Source organism: Alligator sinensis, unplaced genomic scaffold, assembly GCF_000455745.1.
Source record: "Alligator sinensis unplaced genomic scaffold, ASM45574v1 scaffold54_1, whole genome shotgun sequence".
Lineage (NCBI taxonomy): Eukaryota > Metazoa > Chordata > Crocodylia > Alligatoridae > Alligator > Alligator sinensis.
Window position 1 is genome coordinate 1795791 of NW_005841962.1, and position 17362 is coordinate 1813152.

Genomic DNA, 17362 nt, shown 5'->3' on the forward strand with positions numbered 1-17362 from the left:
CCTCTTATACGGCTAACAGGCCAATCGTTAGCTGCCACGTGGGAATAATTTAAAACTAGCCAATAGCGGGGAACAAATTTGCATACCGGTGGCGGGAACTCTTTTGCACCGTGCATTCCTCTTGCAACTCGAGCAATGCACTCTGCAAAAGAAGCTGCAGAAAAGGCGGGAAACTTGTCCCTGCACCGGGGTTTTCCTCTGCAACAGGAAACTCTCCTGTGCAATGAAGCTGCAACTTGGCGGGGGTAATTCTGGTGCCGAAGCACACACAAAATCATACCTTTGGGTCATGACATTGTTAAGCTGGCCAAGCATAGAATTGTAGAAACATAGGGTTGGAAGGGACCTCAGGTCATCTAGTTCAAGGGTCAGCAACCTACAGCCTGTAGGCCAGACTTGACCCACAGAGCCATTTGATCTGACCCATAGATGTGGGACTTCAGCAGCAAGATTGACTTCATTCAAATCAGAGGCAGGCAGGCGCAAAGCAGACAGGTGCTAGGAGCCAGCCACCGCTGCTTTCCCCAGTGGCTGCACAGGGAAAAATGCCCGGCGCTACCCCTTGGCAACATGGGTTGAGTGTCAATCTGGCCCTCAGCCTGAAAAAGTTGTTAACCCCTGATCTAGTCCAACCTCTGCTTAAGGCAAGATCATCCCTGACTAAACCATTCCAGTTAAGTTAGGGTTACTATATTTCCAGTATCAAAAAGAGGACTCCTATGGGAGTGGGGTGGAGGGGTGAAGGGCAGTGATATGCCTGTGCCCTGCCGGTGCTCCTTACTCCTAAGCCATAACCCCCACAGTCCTGCTGCTGCCTCTCACTCCCAACCCACAGCTCCCTACCCCCACAGCACTGCCAGTGCCTCTCACTCCTGACACCCAGCCCTGCTGCCCATGAAGCTTGCACGCACTCTCTCTCTGTCTCTCTCACCTGCCAGTGGCTGCCAGGGCCACATGCGCAGAGCACGTGATCCCCCTACAGCCAATCACCTTCCCCTGCTGCCCCCAGCCCCAAGCAGCCAAGCTGGAAGTGCCAGGGAAAAGCAGTGGCAGAGCAAAAACCCAGACATTTGCTTGCATTTTAAAAAACTTGCTTGGACGAAGGACAGGGGACCATAAAAGAGGACATGTCCGGGGAAACCCGGACGTATGTGTCTGTCTGACCTGTTCTTAAAACTTCCAAAGGTGGAGATTCTACAGCCTTGCTGGGTAGCTTTCCATTGTTTAACCACCCTCATAGTGAAAAGTTCTTCCTATAATCCAACCTAAATTTCCCTTCCTGCAGTTTAAAGCCATTGTTCCTGTCCCCTGTGGCCACAGAGAATAGTTTTTCCCTATTCTCTTCATAACTACTCTTCAGGCACTTGAAAACTGTTATCAATCCCCCACCGTCTTCTTTTCTCCAGACTAAATAATCCCAGTTCTTTCAGCCTTTTGTTGTAAATTGTTTTAGAGGAGGGCTGTTCAACTTCATGGCAGCTGGGGGTTGCATACTGCAGTTGCACACCCCAGGCCATGCACCATGAGGGCTGCATGCCTTGGGGGCTGCACAGTATGTGGGCTCCCCAGGACTGCACTATGCGAATCATGTGAGCCTGCCACCATGCTGCCACCATGCTAGCTGGATAGACATGTTTTAGAAATTTCTAATAATTTTTGTCACTTTCTGCTGGACTCTAATTTGTCCATGTTACTTGAATTGTGAGGCCCACAACTGGACTCTGGACTCCAAGGGTACAAACAGACATTCAGGGAGGTTAGGAGGAAGTTACTGTACTTCACGGTGTATAAATTGAGTTTTGAAGACAAATTTTTAACTCTTAAAATTCAACCTTGACTTATACACTGTCCCCTGCCTCGGTGTGCGAGGTGCTAGAAGCCTGGGTGGGCTCCTGGGAGAGGTGGTGTGCTAGCAGGCTTCCTGGGAAGTTGGACTGGGCCCCTAGGAGCTCGGGCAGCACAGCCCTGGTGGGTGCTGCCACAGCAGAGGGAAAGACCAGGCCCTCCCACAGCTCAGGGGCTGCCCAGCCCTGCGGCAGCTTTCCTCCCGGCCACAGGGCAGGCGGGAAGCCTCCGCAGAAAGCAGGATCAGGCTCCTCATCACTTGTGTCTTCAGCAGGCTCCTGAGGCTGGTAGGACATTTGGTGCCATCTGGGAAGGGGCTTGCTTGTCCCATGGGCAGCACAGGGTGTCAGGCAGTGGCGGGGGGGAGGCGAGGGGTGTCAGGCAGAGCCGGCAAATAGGAGGCAACTTACCTTGCTCACAGTCCCAAGCCTCTTTCTAGCTAACATTTATCCGAAAAGTACTCTCTCCCAGGCTCTCAGTGTCATGCTGCAAGGGCATCTCTTGCTGTCTCCTTGCTTTCTAGCTTCTGACCCACAGAATCGCCAGCTCTAAACAATACTTATATAGGCCTGATTTTGCATTTAGTTCCCAGGAAAACCCTTCAGATTGCCTGATTAGTTCCTATTCCAGACTTGGTATTCTGGTCTGCAAATTGAATAGAAACTGTTATAAAATCAGAAATCTTTAAACTACTGCTCCCTCATTTAAGCTAAATGGAAGGTAGCTGTGCACACCTCACTATGGTTTGTATCAACACAGAACAAAGACACATTACCTTGGAGCCACCCAAGGCCCAGAATAAGAGTATGCTTTCAACAATGAAACTTCCTTCCCAGAGGTTCCCAATGGTTCTATTTAAAAAATAAATACTAGTAATTTAGAGTGTACAAAAAACCACTTGAGATCTTTGGGTCAACGGTGCTATCTCATTATTTATAATTTAAAAAATATTGAGGGCAGCCCTTTTCAGCTACGTTTCTCTTTTTAAATTGTGGCACCACAATAAGAGGGACTAGGATAACATATATATTAAAATGGTAAATGGTTCAGAGAACGTAGGTTACAAACATCTGTTCTTTTAAAAAAAACCCAATACATCGGGGTCATTCAGTGATATCAAAGCATGAAAAATTCAAATCAGAGGGAAATGTGCTTTCACATGGCGTGAAACTTCCTGATGCTAATGTGCCCAAGAACAACACAAGATCCAAAAAGGGATTAGACTTTTATAGAGATTATAAGGCTATACATAGCTATCATAATTCGTAACAGCAAACATTTTGAGGAGATTAAATCTCATGCTTTATGCTTTAAGCCAATCTGTAAACTAGAGCTCAGGAAAATAATTATGTCTCCAGGTACCAGTATTGCACAGTGCATGGTTCAGAGAAGAAAAGCACACCTGTCCATGAAGAAATGGGTATAGGTTGCTGTCAGAAACAAGGTACTAGGCGAATAAGCATCTGATTCAGTATAGCAAATCAGATGCATTTATGACTAGTAGCAAAGGAATTAAAACTACATTTAATACATGTTTCTACTGATGAATATCTACACCGTGTTGACTTATGTTTTGTCATCAAGTGTTTGGTATTAATTCAAGTACTGAAAAATCTCTGTTGAAAGGGGTATTTGTATGCACATAATAAATTGGAGTACAGCCATAGGTTTTGAAAGTCAAAGGGACTATTGCTAGTAATACTGTTTTTACTTTGATCACACCTTCCGTGTTAGCATTTTAAAATGTCTGCAAGCACCAATTAATTAAGCTTCACAGCACCCTTGTGGGGTGGAAAAGCATCATTTTGATTTTACAGTGAAAGCAATGTCTACAAGACACAACTTGCTCTCTTATGAGCCTCGTCTGTTTAAATAAACATTAAGAAGGATATTTCCTAAATTGCTGCATCACTCATAAATGTAGCAGGAAAGTGATGGCCAGTTACAAAGAAAATAATTTTCCAGTAATGCTGAATCTTTATATGCAACTGCTGATTATTAGAAGAATGAAATCAAATAATAGGGCCACTAGATGGAAGCCTTACTTCATTTTTTTAGCTTCTCAAAGGGCTTTAACAGCTCATTTAAATGTTATTGAGAAAGATCATTTTCTAGAATTTTGGGTTCCTCCACAGATATCTGCATGCATTTCTCGCTTTACTGTTAACGACTAGATTGTGGGGCCAGACAGATTCACTTTTCAGAGATGTTGAAAGAGACGTGCTGGCCTCAATTGCCATTGTGGGAGCTTGATGCCTCCAAACATTAGGATCCATACCTATTCCTATTAGGGATGTATTCAAACTGCATAGTTCAGTTTTGAATTGAAAATAAACAGAATACCCCCAAATCTGGGACAGTTCAAATATAGAGTTGGCTTGTTCCATTATAAACATAAGTATTGTTTTCACATGAAGCTGAATATGGATTCAAGATTTTTAACAGTACAAAAACTCAAAAGTGTGTACATTAGGGTTTTGGTAAAAACCATCCCTAGTTCTCTACAGCAGGCCAGATAAAAAAAGGTAGTCTAAGTGTTTGAATAAAACTGAAAGCACTTACATATAGTTAAAAAAAATGCGTATTTTTATTGAAGTCAATGCATGGTACCTGAGATAGAGTTGTCCCAATCCATTTCTCCCGATGTAGAGATTGACTTTGGGTGGCTAACTTTCTAATTACCAGGGATCCAGATTTTCCATTTCCCGTGGAAAAACAGGAAAAAAGATGGATTTTCCCTTTTGCCCAAGAAAAATTTGGATTTTCATTTTAGCAGAGAAACCTGCAGATTTTGCTCTTTTGCAAAGAGCTCTCTACTGGCAGGCGCCATTCCAGCCAGAAAGGGGCTGGAGGGAGCAGGAGAAGGCCAATCAGACAGGGGACTCCATGTGCATGTACATGGCCACCAGGCAGCCTGGAGAGCAGCTCCTGCAGGAAAGTGTGGGGTGGGGGGGATTGAGGCTCCGGTAGGAAGGGAGCTGGGCAGAGTAGAGCTGGAGCTGAAGCTATTGCCCAGCTGCACAGTGAATGGAGACTGGGACATGGGGCCTTGCATAACTGCAGGGCCTGAGCAGGGAGCAGAGCAGGGATATGGGTGGCTCATCTGAGGGGGTGGGGGGCAGAGCTGGCTCCCCGTCACTGTGTGCGCTCTTGGGAGACTGGGGCAGGGGGCACCTGTGCCCCCTACATCTGTGCATGGGGCAGGAGCAAGCTGCCCACTGTGGGCTCAGGGTCCCCACCCTGCTGACCTCCCCGAGGGCATCCACAGCCAGTGGGTGGGAGCCAGCATGGCAAGGCAGAGCAGGGTTGGGCAGGGAAGCTCCTTGCCACTGTCAGCTCCGTGCTGCCCTGGCAACATGCCCCCTGCCTGCCTGGCAGCAGCAGGGGCAGCAGTGCGGGGTTGTGCCCCTCACTGCTCGGAGGTGGGCAGGAGATGCCTTACCAGGGCAATGCAGGGCTTGCAATGGTAGCAAGGAGCTTCCCTCCCCTGATCCTGCCATGCCAGGTCCCACCCATTGGGCTGCGGAGGTCCTTCGGGTGTGCAGCAGGGTAGGATGCCCCAAGCCCACAGTGAGCAGCCTGCCCTTGCCCCATGCACAAATCTGTGGAGGACACGGATCCCCCTTGCCCTCTGGAAGTGTGCACAGTGGCAGGGGGCTGCCACACCCGGGCTCTGTTCTGGCCGCGTCATCCACAGGGAGGTGAAGCCAGGCTCCGTGCTCTGCTATGCTGTGGCAGCTGGGGCTTGGGGGCTGCTGCAGAGGGCAGGGGGCTGCAGACCTGGGTCCCTGGCCCTATAGCTCTGGCAGCTGAGGGCCCCCTCCAGCAGGACTTAGGGGAGCAATGGGCTGTAGGTGGGGAGGGACATAAGCAGGGGCAGGGAGCTGTGGGTGGGGAGTGAGGAGCCTAGACCTGCCAGGAGGCAGAGGGAGCTCTGATTTTGCATGATAAAAACCCCCAAATCAAATACAAAACTTTATAGGTACTTAGAATTTATTTTACTATAGGGACTGAGGCACTGGTAGGCTTCCCAATTGCTTTAAAATTGTAAATATATCAATAAAACATTGTGTTCAATTGATACCTATATATGAGTGGTGTTTCATTTTAATTGATGATTTTGGGGGGTTTATTAGAGAATCTGCAATTTTTTGTCAGGGGAAAACAGGATCCCTGCTAATGACCCTCTTTCACTGTAAGATGGACATTTTATCTCCACCTGAGACAAACTCTCAGTTCAAAATGGATTTGGCTTAGGTTGTTGTGATTAATAAAACATACCTAATAACCTGCAATGTACAGCTTCATTACTATAATGTCACTGGCTTGTGAAATGCTTACAATTTCCTCAATATATTCATTTTTCTAAAATATCTGATTATTTTAACTTAACCTTGTAAACTAATTGTGAACAAGTGTCTGTAGCAATTTCCTGTTTGATCTGTGTGGGTTGCTTGTGACTGGTCAGACGAGTGATATGGCAGGGGGTTTTTTTTACTTGAAAGATTATAGGACTGTCTGCAAAAAACAATGAGAGCAAGATCAATTCATTTTAAAATTGCAAGAACTATCAAGAAAAAATGTTTTGTGTGACATCTAGCTCTCAAGGTTACTGTAAAAAATGCAATGTAATCAAATTGAGATCTAAAGTATGAGAATGAAAACTAGGACCTTTAATCATGAGGGCATAGGAGCCCCCAAAAAGGTTTGGAGATGTATGGGGCATACACATTTTTCATTAAAAATTAAGTCAAAGGCTTGTTCTGCATTTGTTTTCAATTTTGCATTCAGGAAGCAGTGTGCAAAGTAGTTTTCAATTTTCTTGGGAATTATATCATACCTGCCAATTGTGCTTCTCTTGCTGATGGTGAGTTGTGTTTTACATTTGTGTTGATGGCTCTATGCTTACAGGACTACTTGCAGAGTAAGTTACTACTCTATGAAAGTCAAATTGGAAAAGCTACACTTTTATTTGCAAACATTTGGATTCTTGTAAACATTTGTCACAAAGAAAATCATTGCTATTAATAGCCCAGAGTAAGATCTGTACCATAATTGTTCTCCCAGCTATATGTGGACAATCTCTTTTTAACCACACAATAGTTTCACGCAATAGTGGCAGATGCCCAGTGACAAATTGTGAATGGGAAAAGAAAGGGGCTTCTATTTGTAAAACTGTTGCAGTTCCAGATCTTAGACAACTTTGTGGTCTTCTCCAAAGCACATGCTCCTCAGGCCTGATCTGCAGTTGATGCTCCGTTATGTGCCTTCTTCCTTAAGACTTTGGATTTAAGGCTGTAGTCCCATTGCGATTCCTTGTAATTGTCTTTGCAAGTCTATTGTTAGTTCAACACCTGCAGATCTGCTCCTTCAGAGATAACAGTGCTAACCAATAATACGCCAACTTTCGAAAAATACAATGTTATTTACTGAAGAAGAAAAGCACTACAGAGAAAACAGCATAAAACAACCACTAACATGGAAGTTACGTTACTATCACCTATCTGTCACATGAAATCCTGGTGGGTATGAACTGTTAAGCAATTATTTAGTGTGTGTGCGCATATGAGAGAGTGAGCCAACAAGAGCAAGCGAGAGCAATATCCCAGAACATCCTATGTTCCTTTGATCTCTGTGCTGCCCAGGTCACCTTCTTGAATCACAGAATACCAATACAGTAGGGGACAGAGAGGGGTCAAGTTTGAAAGTTTTGCTTAAAGGTCCTGGAATCACAAGACAGCAAAGATACCACATACTTATTTACTCCATGTGACCATAGTATCTAACACATCTCAGTGAAATAGTCTTTCAAGAATTCCTTGATTCTAAGGTTTATCCATCACAGAAGTTTATATCCTCCAATCAGAGAGCAGAAATGACTAAGATTTAGGCAGCCATTCACATGGCATGAACAACAAATACTTATTGGATCAAATTCACTGCAATAAAAACGGTCACAGCAAGAGGCATGTGTTGCACCTAAGTACTGCTCTACATTCCAGATATGGAATTTGAATGGGTTTTAAGTAGGACGCAAGTCAGGCACAGAACCTGTACAAAGTGCTAGAGTTCACCCCTGGCAACCCACCTGCAAACAAATTATAAACTCAAATTTGTTTTCACAAGTAGTCAAGGAACAATTGGGTATAAAAGGATTTAAGAAAAAACTGCAGCCTGTTTGTGGATTATTTATGAACAGATGTATTAAATACCCTGAATAAATTACCTGGAATGAACAATTTGGACATCCCTACACCAAAACTGAAATTAATTATAGAATCACAAATCATTTATCTACTTAACATATCATGGTTAATGTACTTAATTGCTTGAGCTTTGTTGTCTCATTATTCCAGGTGGGCGACGCAGTCCTTGAAAATGCTCGTCTTATATTGCAAACGGAGAATGTTCAAGCCTGTGCTGAAGATTTTAAAGACAGGTAGCCTTCTCCAGGCAACAACTTGGTTGACTTTTTGAATGAATATACACTTACAATATTGAATATGAATACTGAATGATTATATCAGAGATGGTGTGTGTTTGGTATTTACAGATTTGACTCAGTTTTGCATTTGGAGATTCTGCAATCTTCCTTCATAGGGCTGTCCTGTAGCTAAACAAATTAATTATAGTAATGAATTATTGTAATAACAGGTGATATGTGAACGTGCTGTAATATTATTTTGATGATGGAATTTTAAAATCACCCCAGCAGTAAAAAAAATTACTGGCAAAATATTATTAGGCTCATTTGATATATAAACCTAGGTCTCCTGCTAGAGACAGTACTGATTAAATTTTGCTTTTATAAAACACAAGACAGAGCTTAAAAAAAAAAAAAGGCTGCAGCATCTGAAATATAGGCAATGTTCCACCAAGAACCTGAAAGTAAAATCGTATATGAAAAAAGCTTGATTGCCTTGATTTTCCTTACATGTGGATGGAGAAATTAAGGGTAAAAGAACAGTATAAATCAGAGGTAGGCAAAATCCAGCCTGCCAACTTGTTGGATCTGGCCTATGGGTGGGCACCCACCAATTGATTGTATCCAGCCCGTGGTGCTCCACATGGGGCCAAGTTCTGCCCACTCCTGCCAGGGTAGCCCACACCATGCTCCCACCCACCTGGGCCCTGGCCAGCATGCAGAGTGTACCAGCAAGGCTGCTCCTGATGCAGCTGCAGCCACCTGGGTACTGCTTAGCTCCTCCCACCTCCAACAGTTCTTCCTTTTGCTCCTGCTACACCACTCTGGGCAGCAAGTAGCATGGGGAAGGAGGGCAGCCATGGGGACATGTGCGGGGCAGCAGATGCCCAGCCAGGTTGGGGTGAGGCTGCAGCCAGGTAGCTCCTGCACCAGCATGTGGGGCTCCAGCCACTCCCACCTGCCCACCCCACCCCCTTGTACCAACTCCTCAAGCCCCTCCCCCATCTCACACCAACATCCCCATATTCTGCACACCCTCACCTCCTCCATACAATATACAGGAGTAAGACTTTATTTTGAGCTATTATGCAATTGCCTCTATATATACCACTTTAAAAAAAACATATACCAGGACAAAAATATTTTTTTAAATAAAATAAAATATGTTATAGTAGATGTTTAATTTTTAGTATATGATTTGTTTATCTATAATTGGTTAAAATGATATTTTCCCAAAGATTGTGTGTAGCCCTCCATAGCTCACCAAAACTTAAATGGCCCTCTAGCCAAAATAATTGCCCACCCCTGGTATAGTGACAAACTGTACTTTTATAATTCTAGCAAATTTCAAAATCAAGGCTACTGCTAGTACTATAGATAATGATAGTTGTAGATTTGCAGTGTGTGATTTTTAGCTGAAAGAGTTCCTTTAAATTGCACTTGTTACAACTGCATGTTAGGCTTAATTATTCTAAACTTTATTCATAATAGAACTATTTCTAATTATGAAACAGTTAATATATAGTTAAAAAGGTTTTGTTAAAAATAATAATCAAACTTTCCAGGTATATTTCACAGTACCTAATCTTTATCTTTCCAGGATTTTCCTTTTTCCCCAAATCCATCTCTCATTCAAAATAATGCTTTAAGTAGGTTCATGGTTTTATCTTTAGCATTTATGTCATAAAACCAAAGTTTTGAACTGCTACATAATTTTGTTCTTCCAAATATAGTCTGTCAGTCTCATGACCTAAGCAGTTATTTAAGAAGTCAACTGACTTCTCCAAACAAAGGCATTACTTTGTGTTGTGTTTCACTGAATCAGTGCAGTGTATACAAAAATGTTTAATTCACGCTGGTATCATCTGCCTCTTTCCCAAGCTGTTGATTTCCAGGCAAAGACGGTGGCTCTCCAGGGGAGGAATGCAGAAATTGTTTATGAAGCTGGCTCCCTTGACACCTATACCAGAAGAGCCAGCTGCCCAAATTGGCTAGGTCCAGTGCTGCAGCATCCCAAGCTTCCATTTAAATTGAAAGATTAAAATTCAAAAGGAACTACAGTCATGCAGACAAAAGTGTTGCCACTGAGCCAGTAGGGAAAAAGTAGTTGCATTTTGGTTAAACAGTCATTGTTGTTGACAAAACAATTGTTCAAGCACAGGGTCAGTTAAATGAGCAGTTGCCACCTAACTTCAGTTTACAGTTTTGTTACAAAGTAATGATCTTATTAGCAGTGTTCTTAGAAAAATTATATGCCATGATGTTTTAAAAAGAAAAATAAACAGCAGTTCGTGTTTATGAGGCTCAAGTTGGTTACAAAGTATTGTAATTCAGAATCCTTGTCCAACTGAAATAAACAACATGCTTCCAATTCACTTCAGTGCAACTAAGTATGTAACTGCAAGAATGGACTATATCTTCAGGAACATAAGTCACACCCACCACACAATGTGTTTAGTTTTATATAACAACAGTACTGCTTGAAGCTCAGAATCTATTTACCATCCTATGCTTTCAAAGCTCTTTACAGAAATGGGTGAGCATTATTATATTCACTACACAGATGATGGAAATACAGAAAGGTAAAGATCACATGATGTGTATACCTCAAATCCAGAAAAAGAGCATCAATTTTCTGACTCCCTTTCCAAAACACTATTAACCATACAATGCTGTCCTGGAGACTGTTAATTTGCATTGTAACTTTCCTTCTAATAAAGAAGGGCAACGAGGATTGAGCTGAAAATGGCATTGGAGTGTATTAATAAATGGTAGACATAAATTGCATCTTCTTTGCCTGTCAATCTGGTACATATCAGTACTTAGCTGAATAGTATTATTTGTAAAATGCAAGGGTTTTTTTTTGTGCCCAGCTGTGCTTATAAAGTTTTTCTCTGCAGATATGAAAATGAGCAACCATTTAGAAAGGCAGTGGAAGATGAAATTAATTCCTTATATAAAGTGATTGATGATGCTAATTTAACTAAAATGGATCTGGAGAGTCAGATAGAAAGCATGAAAGAAGAACTAGCTTTGCTGTCAAAGACTCATGAAGAAGTAAGTCAAGACTGTGGGCAATGCATAGGTAATATATGTCTGTTTAGCTAGGCCAGTGTGACACATCTGTCTGAAAAGGAGTTAAATTACTCCTGTCAAATATAGATTATAGTATCAATCTGTAAATTGTCCTCCTCCCCTCCTTTGTTAGCTTTCACAACTCTTCTTTCAAGTAATTATCAAAAACACCAATACAAAATATTCAATATTTTTTACACCTGATAAATACAACATATCCAAAATGGCTACACATCATTTGACATTGCACTCACATTGGGTCAGGGGTAGGCAACCTTTTCTGGCTGCAGGCTGGAAAAACTCACCTTGGGTCAGAGGCAGGTGGATGGGCAGGTTCTAGGACCCAGCCATCTGTGCAGCCAATGTCCCACACCATCAAATACTGCCAAAGCCCAAAGTCCTCAGGCTGGATCCAATGATTCTGTGGGCTAAATTCGGCTTGTAGGCCATAGGTTGCCAACTCTTACACTACATAAATTCATGGTGCTGGACTTTCCCTTAAAAGTGTAAATCCCCAGTACTTTGGGGCCTGATTCTCTTTACATGCACACTACTGTAAATGAACAACAGTTCCACTTAGTGAGAAATCTGACCCCATGGACCAATAAAGCCATCAAATTTCTGAAATGACACTCAATATTAACTGGGCTGGTTTGCAAAGTTTGTGATGTAGTTAGCAAACCACTCAATTACTGAATCTTAATTTCTTCCTTTGAGCAACAACTCATTGAGGCAATGGCAATAAGAGTTCCCAAGGGCCCAGTTTTGCAGCCTTTACTTTCTTATTCATTGTCTTCACCAGGACACCTTGCATTAGAGAGGATTACTCACCCTGAAGGGCTTCAGGGTCTGACCTCAAATAAGCACACTCAAATAAGCACTGCAGTCTAATTCCCTGTCAAATAATGACAGGGAATTAGACTGCAGAGTTGGAAGTCCTATGTAAGGGGCAGCATATAGTTATACTGCCCCAGGAACAGAACAAGGAATGAACTGTACCTCACCATAGAGTCCTCGCTTTCTTTTTATGCCAGTAAAACAGACCAGCCCCAGACCAAGATACTGATTACAGCTCCCACCACACCAGCTAAGCTGAGCTGGTTAGCATGCTGAGCCCAAGGTTGGCATGCCAAGACTGCCCATTCACAGCCTCCCCCTGCCTGTGCTCTACACATACACAATGAGAGGAACAGCAACTCTGCAACAGCTCTTATACTTTTGCACAGACTAGAAACATGAGTAACCTGTGCTAAGGTGTAAGGGTGTGATATCTGCTCCCTTATTTGCCTGTGTGGCCAATAAGTAAGGCAGTAGTCTATCAGCCCACAAAGAGACTTATTCTTCATATGGCAATGACATCACAAGAGGCTGCTCAACAAGATTCAAAAAGTTTGCTACCAGGATTTCCCAGTTCCACCGCCCCTCCCCAGCCCCCCCTACAAAAAAAAAAAAAAGCAGCGCAAAGCATTTGAAAATAGTGTGCACCAGGACAAACATGCTGCAGGCTAGGGCTGCCTGCTCCCCTGTCTCCACACGCTGTGGAGACAGCTGGCTGGGGCACAGTGTGGGAGCAGGGACAAGGGAGCAGGCAGGCCTGGACTGGCTGCTCCCCTGCCTCCGCATGCCTCAGTGCAGGGGCTCCCAGCTCCCACATCTCTGGGCACTTTGAAGCCCCCACACTGAGGCAGCCTGTGCCCCAGCCAGTCCTCCCCAGCACATGGAACCTGGGCAGGAGCCAGGAGCAGCTGGGAACAGGCAGTTTTCCCACAGTGGGACAACGTGTCCCACAACAAAGGGCACACGTAGGTGTGTGCGCTGTGGTACAAAGTAGTGGCACGAATTCATGCTGCTGCAAGTGCACGCCTCTGCTCATCTGGATGCGGCTCAGGGGTACATTGACAAAGAAGTTTCAATTGTGGTCCATTTCTGTATGAGCATATGTTTTTCTTGTATTGTCCACATCTATTTTTACCACTATCATTTGCAGGACAGATTGTTTACAAACCTAATTCACAGGTTCCCTTATGCTGTTCTAGCAGTGTAAAAAGGCCATAGTGTTGCTGATAGTTCACATATACATGTGCAAATCTCATTTGTTCTTGTGCTCCTTAAACCAAGGTGTCCAACTGATCTATCATCTTTTGCACATACCCCATGGCAGTTACCATGGAGCAGCTGATGTGCTGTAAAGCCCCACCTTCCTCTAGATCACTAAATCTTATTTGTATACTCATGCCCTCAGATGTACCAAAAGTGCTCCTCAGACTGAGCTTTCCTTGGCCATCATTCCTTTTCCTTACGTGCATTTTTTTCAGGATGTAAAAGTATTATATAAACAGCTTGCTGGATCTCATTTGGAGGAGCTAGATGTTCCCATTGGAACTGGCCTGGATGACATACTGGAAAAAATCAGAATTCACTGGGAGAAGGATATTGAGAGAAATCGTGCTGAGACTGGTGCCTTGCTCTATACCAAGGTAAGTGGTGACACTTCCCTGTACCTGTCTAACTGTAAGATCTACTGGAAAAAAAGTTCTAGTTCTATACAGAATTCTCTCTCTTAAATCAAAAATTGATGGTAATAATCTAAGGAATGTGGCCCAACTCCACTCCACTCCAGATACACCCATACAAATCAAGTATTTCTCCTTCGGGCCTTGAAATGATGGTGGAATTTGGCTCTATCTGTATAATTAAAATGATCATTGGTTTAATTTGCCCAGAGAAGTAAGTGTAAAAGTGTGTTTGTTCTCTTATTTTTTTCCAACATAGGGCTAATAAAGTAGCAAAACCTCTCTTACTTGTCCAAAGCCACACTTTTCAATCAGAACAAGAAAACTATTTGGCTAATTATATTTGTTGTTGCTGTTGTTGAAGAAGGTCAAGTTTAAGATGACATACTGGGCATGTCTACTCAAGACATTTACTGTGGAGTAGACTAATTAGCTCTGCAGTAAACATCTCGCATCTACATGTGCAGCCCTATTAAGCCACAGGAAACTAATTAATCCCCTCAGCAGGATAGTACTTGTATTTATCTCTGCAGTATCACACATGTAGATGCTGTTGTGGCTGACTGGGGCATGAGGGTGCTCCCAGTCAGCTCTTCTGCAGCATGTTGAGCTGGGCTGGAGCAGCCCCAGGCTGGCAGACTGACCCCCTGGGCCCTGTGCCAGCTGGGGCTGCTCTGACCCAACTCAACGGGCTGCCGTTCTGGGCGCATATTCAAACAATGCACCCAGAGCAATAAACTCTGGCATAGTATGCGCCAGAGTTTATTGCTGCATGCTAATAGCACATGCAGACATGTCCACTAACCAGAAACTATCAGTTAGCATCCAGCATCTTAGAACAAATTAAAAGATTTGGCTAAATTTGGCAATGGATAAATCCCTGCTAGATGATATAATCTCATAAAGAAAGGGAGCTGCTTATAGGCCAATAGAGGAAACTTATCTTTTTTCGGTTTGATTTACCTGGCTTTACTTAACACTGCCCTTCTGCCTTGCCTCCCTATCACAGCCACCCTATGCAGAAAGCGAACAAATCACTAGAATCTATTTCTAGAATGCATCATTTTTTCCCAGGCTATGCATTAGTCAGAGATTGGTTTAACCCTGAAGTATGAGATTTAATACTTAGCTAAAAATTCGTTAGCATTAACTAATATAGGTCTAGGTGTTATCCGTATCAATGTCTAGTCCTTGGCTGAGTCTTGCTGTGTTTCTGGCCTGAATGACATCCTGTTGTAGTCAAGTGCAAAGCTTAATTATGCAAGGAAACAGTATTCCTATCAATTTTGAACAGCCAACTTATTCTTCCCCTTTCACTTCATTCAAGTTTTCCAGTGCCCCTAAAACTTTTAATTTCTCTTTTCTGCAGCATTGCTAATGTTACTGCATTCTGTCAGAAGTAGTTTGACCAGCAGGGCACAGTTCTAGATGAAGCAGCACTACTGATTTTTGTGTCTGTCTCCTTTTTTCCCCATCCCATTCCTTAAGTATCCTAACCTCTTGTTTGCTTTTTTGACAACAGCAGCACACAGGGCCAGATTTCTATGGGTACTGAGACACTTAAACATGCTGTTAGATGCCTAAAGGGATTCCATACGGGCATCTTTAGGTACCTAAATACCCATAACATTCTAGACCACTGGGCTGAGATCCTCATTGACTTGTCCACATTGATGCTCAAATCAATTTCCTGACCTGATGCAGTTAAATTATGACCTTATAAAGCAGATAAGCAATGTAAGTTATTCCCTGAAATGTGCATTGCTTTGCATTTATCAACAGTGAATTTCATTTGCTGTCACACTGCTCATTTATCTTGATTGTTTCTTTACAGTGATCTCTGGACCTGAGTAATCTAAACAACCTTTTGTCACCTGCAAAGCTGGTTGTCCCACAGCTAACCCACCAGTTTAGACTATTAATGAATATTTTAAAGAGCATGAGATCTAGCATGAAGCCCTAATGCAGCCTGTACTTTAACCTTTTTCTTCAGGGTGAAAGGAGACTTTCTGGGGGCTGGAGGCTGAGGGCCAGCAGCAGTGGCAGCAGGGAAAGCAATTAGAGGGAGACCAGGGCTGTATCAGCTGCCAAACGCCATGTCCACCAGGGCCCACGGGCCCTGGATTCTCTAGCAGGACATGGCCCAAGGCATGCCTCAACTTCTGGTTTGGTTGCACAGATAGGGAGGATATGCTTGGGCATTCATACTTTACATAATCTATTATTAAAAGGTGACTTGAAGAAGGGGTGGGTTTTTTTGGGGGGAAGGAGAGGGGAGAGAAAGGAGCCTACCTCTTTTTTTGGTTTTGTGAGGCACAGTGAGTACTTAATATTTTGTTTTTCTCCAGAGGGTTTTTTTTTTTCTTCTTGATTTTTCTTTGGAAACACTAGGACTAATCAAAGCTTGTGTTCACTGGAGGACCCAGAAATATGGATTTAGAGCAGTCAGCCTCTTAATGAAGATTAAACACTCCTGCTTCTTTACTAAGGGCCTTTTCTTTCTTCTGTTTCTAAGGAGTTTGAGTTAAACAGGTATTTAAAATAACCACAAACTGAATAATCATACTTCCTTCTCAATTAATCAGGTTTATATCTTAACAAGTTCTTCTGTCTTTCCTAGAATTTCCCTGAAAAAGCAGGACAGATGAGACTTCAAATATAAAAATGGAATGAAGGATTAAAAAAAACCCTTAATTTAAAAAGTTATTCCATTGTAAAGATAGGGGGAAGTACACAACTGCATTTTTTCCTCTCTCTGCTGGTAATTTTTAATATATTTGTACAAGCATATAGCAGCATGTAGACTGAGACACAATGCATACACATGGATGTATGTTTGTGTGCATGCGGTTACTTACTTACAAGCACTATTTTTACAGTATGTCCTTAGAAAAATAAATATACTATTGTTAACATACATCATTTAACTTCCTGGCAGCAGACTTGAAATCAGAGTTGCAAAGCCCTTTCATTTTGGGATGCAAGGAATATGAATTATAATTACAGCTTGTTGTGACTGACAACTGTTATCTTCTTTCAGCAGCACACAGAAACGACACCTACTGTACGGACACAAGAGGAGGAATTGGTAGAATCCCTGAGAACTGAATTCCATGATACAGCCTGCAAAATACAAAGTCTGCAAGCAGAGACCGAATCTTTAAGAACTTTGGTAGGTTGTTACAAAAAATGAGTGTGTACTCACCAGGGTGTTTGCAGTGAATTCAAGTTGCATTTCCAGGCCCATCTTGATAAGTGAGAATAAGCCTCTCAAGTCAAGATGCTTCATATCCCACGCTTCCACTTAAGAATCCGGAGGTGTGAGTAATCAGAGCAAAAAAATCAAGCCATGAAATTTTATCCCTCAACATTTTATTTAATATTTGTAAGTCTCACTGAAATGATTATGTACCTAGTATTCTAGAGTAGGAAGATGTTACGCCTTGTTTTTTAACTGCCTTGTTACCAGATAGCACACACAAGAGCTTCAGATAGTGGTTCAGCA

At 42.8% G+C, this 17362-nt stretch overlaps 1 protein-coding gene and 1 long non-coding RNA gene across 6 annotated transcripts in view; one reads left to right on the top strand and one right to left on the bottom strand.

Moving 5' to 3' along the window:
- Positions 1-17362, bottom strand: part of LOC102386335 — a 113707-nt gene that overhangs the window by 79181 nt on the left and 17164 nt on the right. The gene's annotated exons all lie outside the window — the stretch shown is intronic.
- Positions 1-17362, top strand: part of BFSP2 (beaded filament structural protein 2) — a 32330-nt gene that overhangs the window by 11095 nt on the left and 3873 nt on the right. The window contains exons 2-5 of the mRNA XM_006020629.2: positions 8202-8284; positions 11170-11326; positions 13660-13821; positions 16898-17029. Of these exons, the coding sequence (XP_006020691.2) occupies positions 8202-8284; positions 11170-11326; positions 13660-13821; positions 16898-17029 (534 nt within the window). The remainder of the gene's footprint in view (positions 1-8201; positions 8285-11169; positions 11327-13659; positions 13822-16897; positions 17030-17362) is intronic.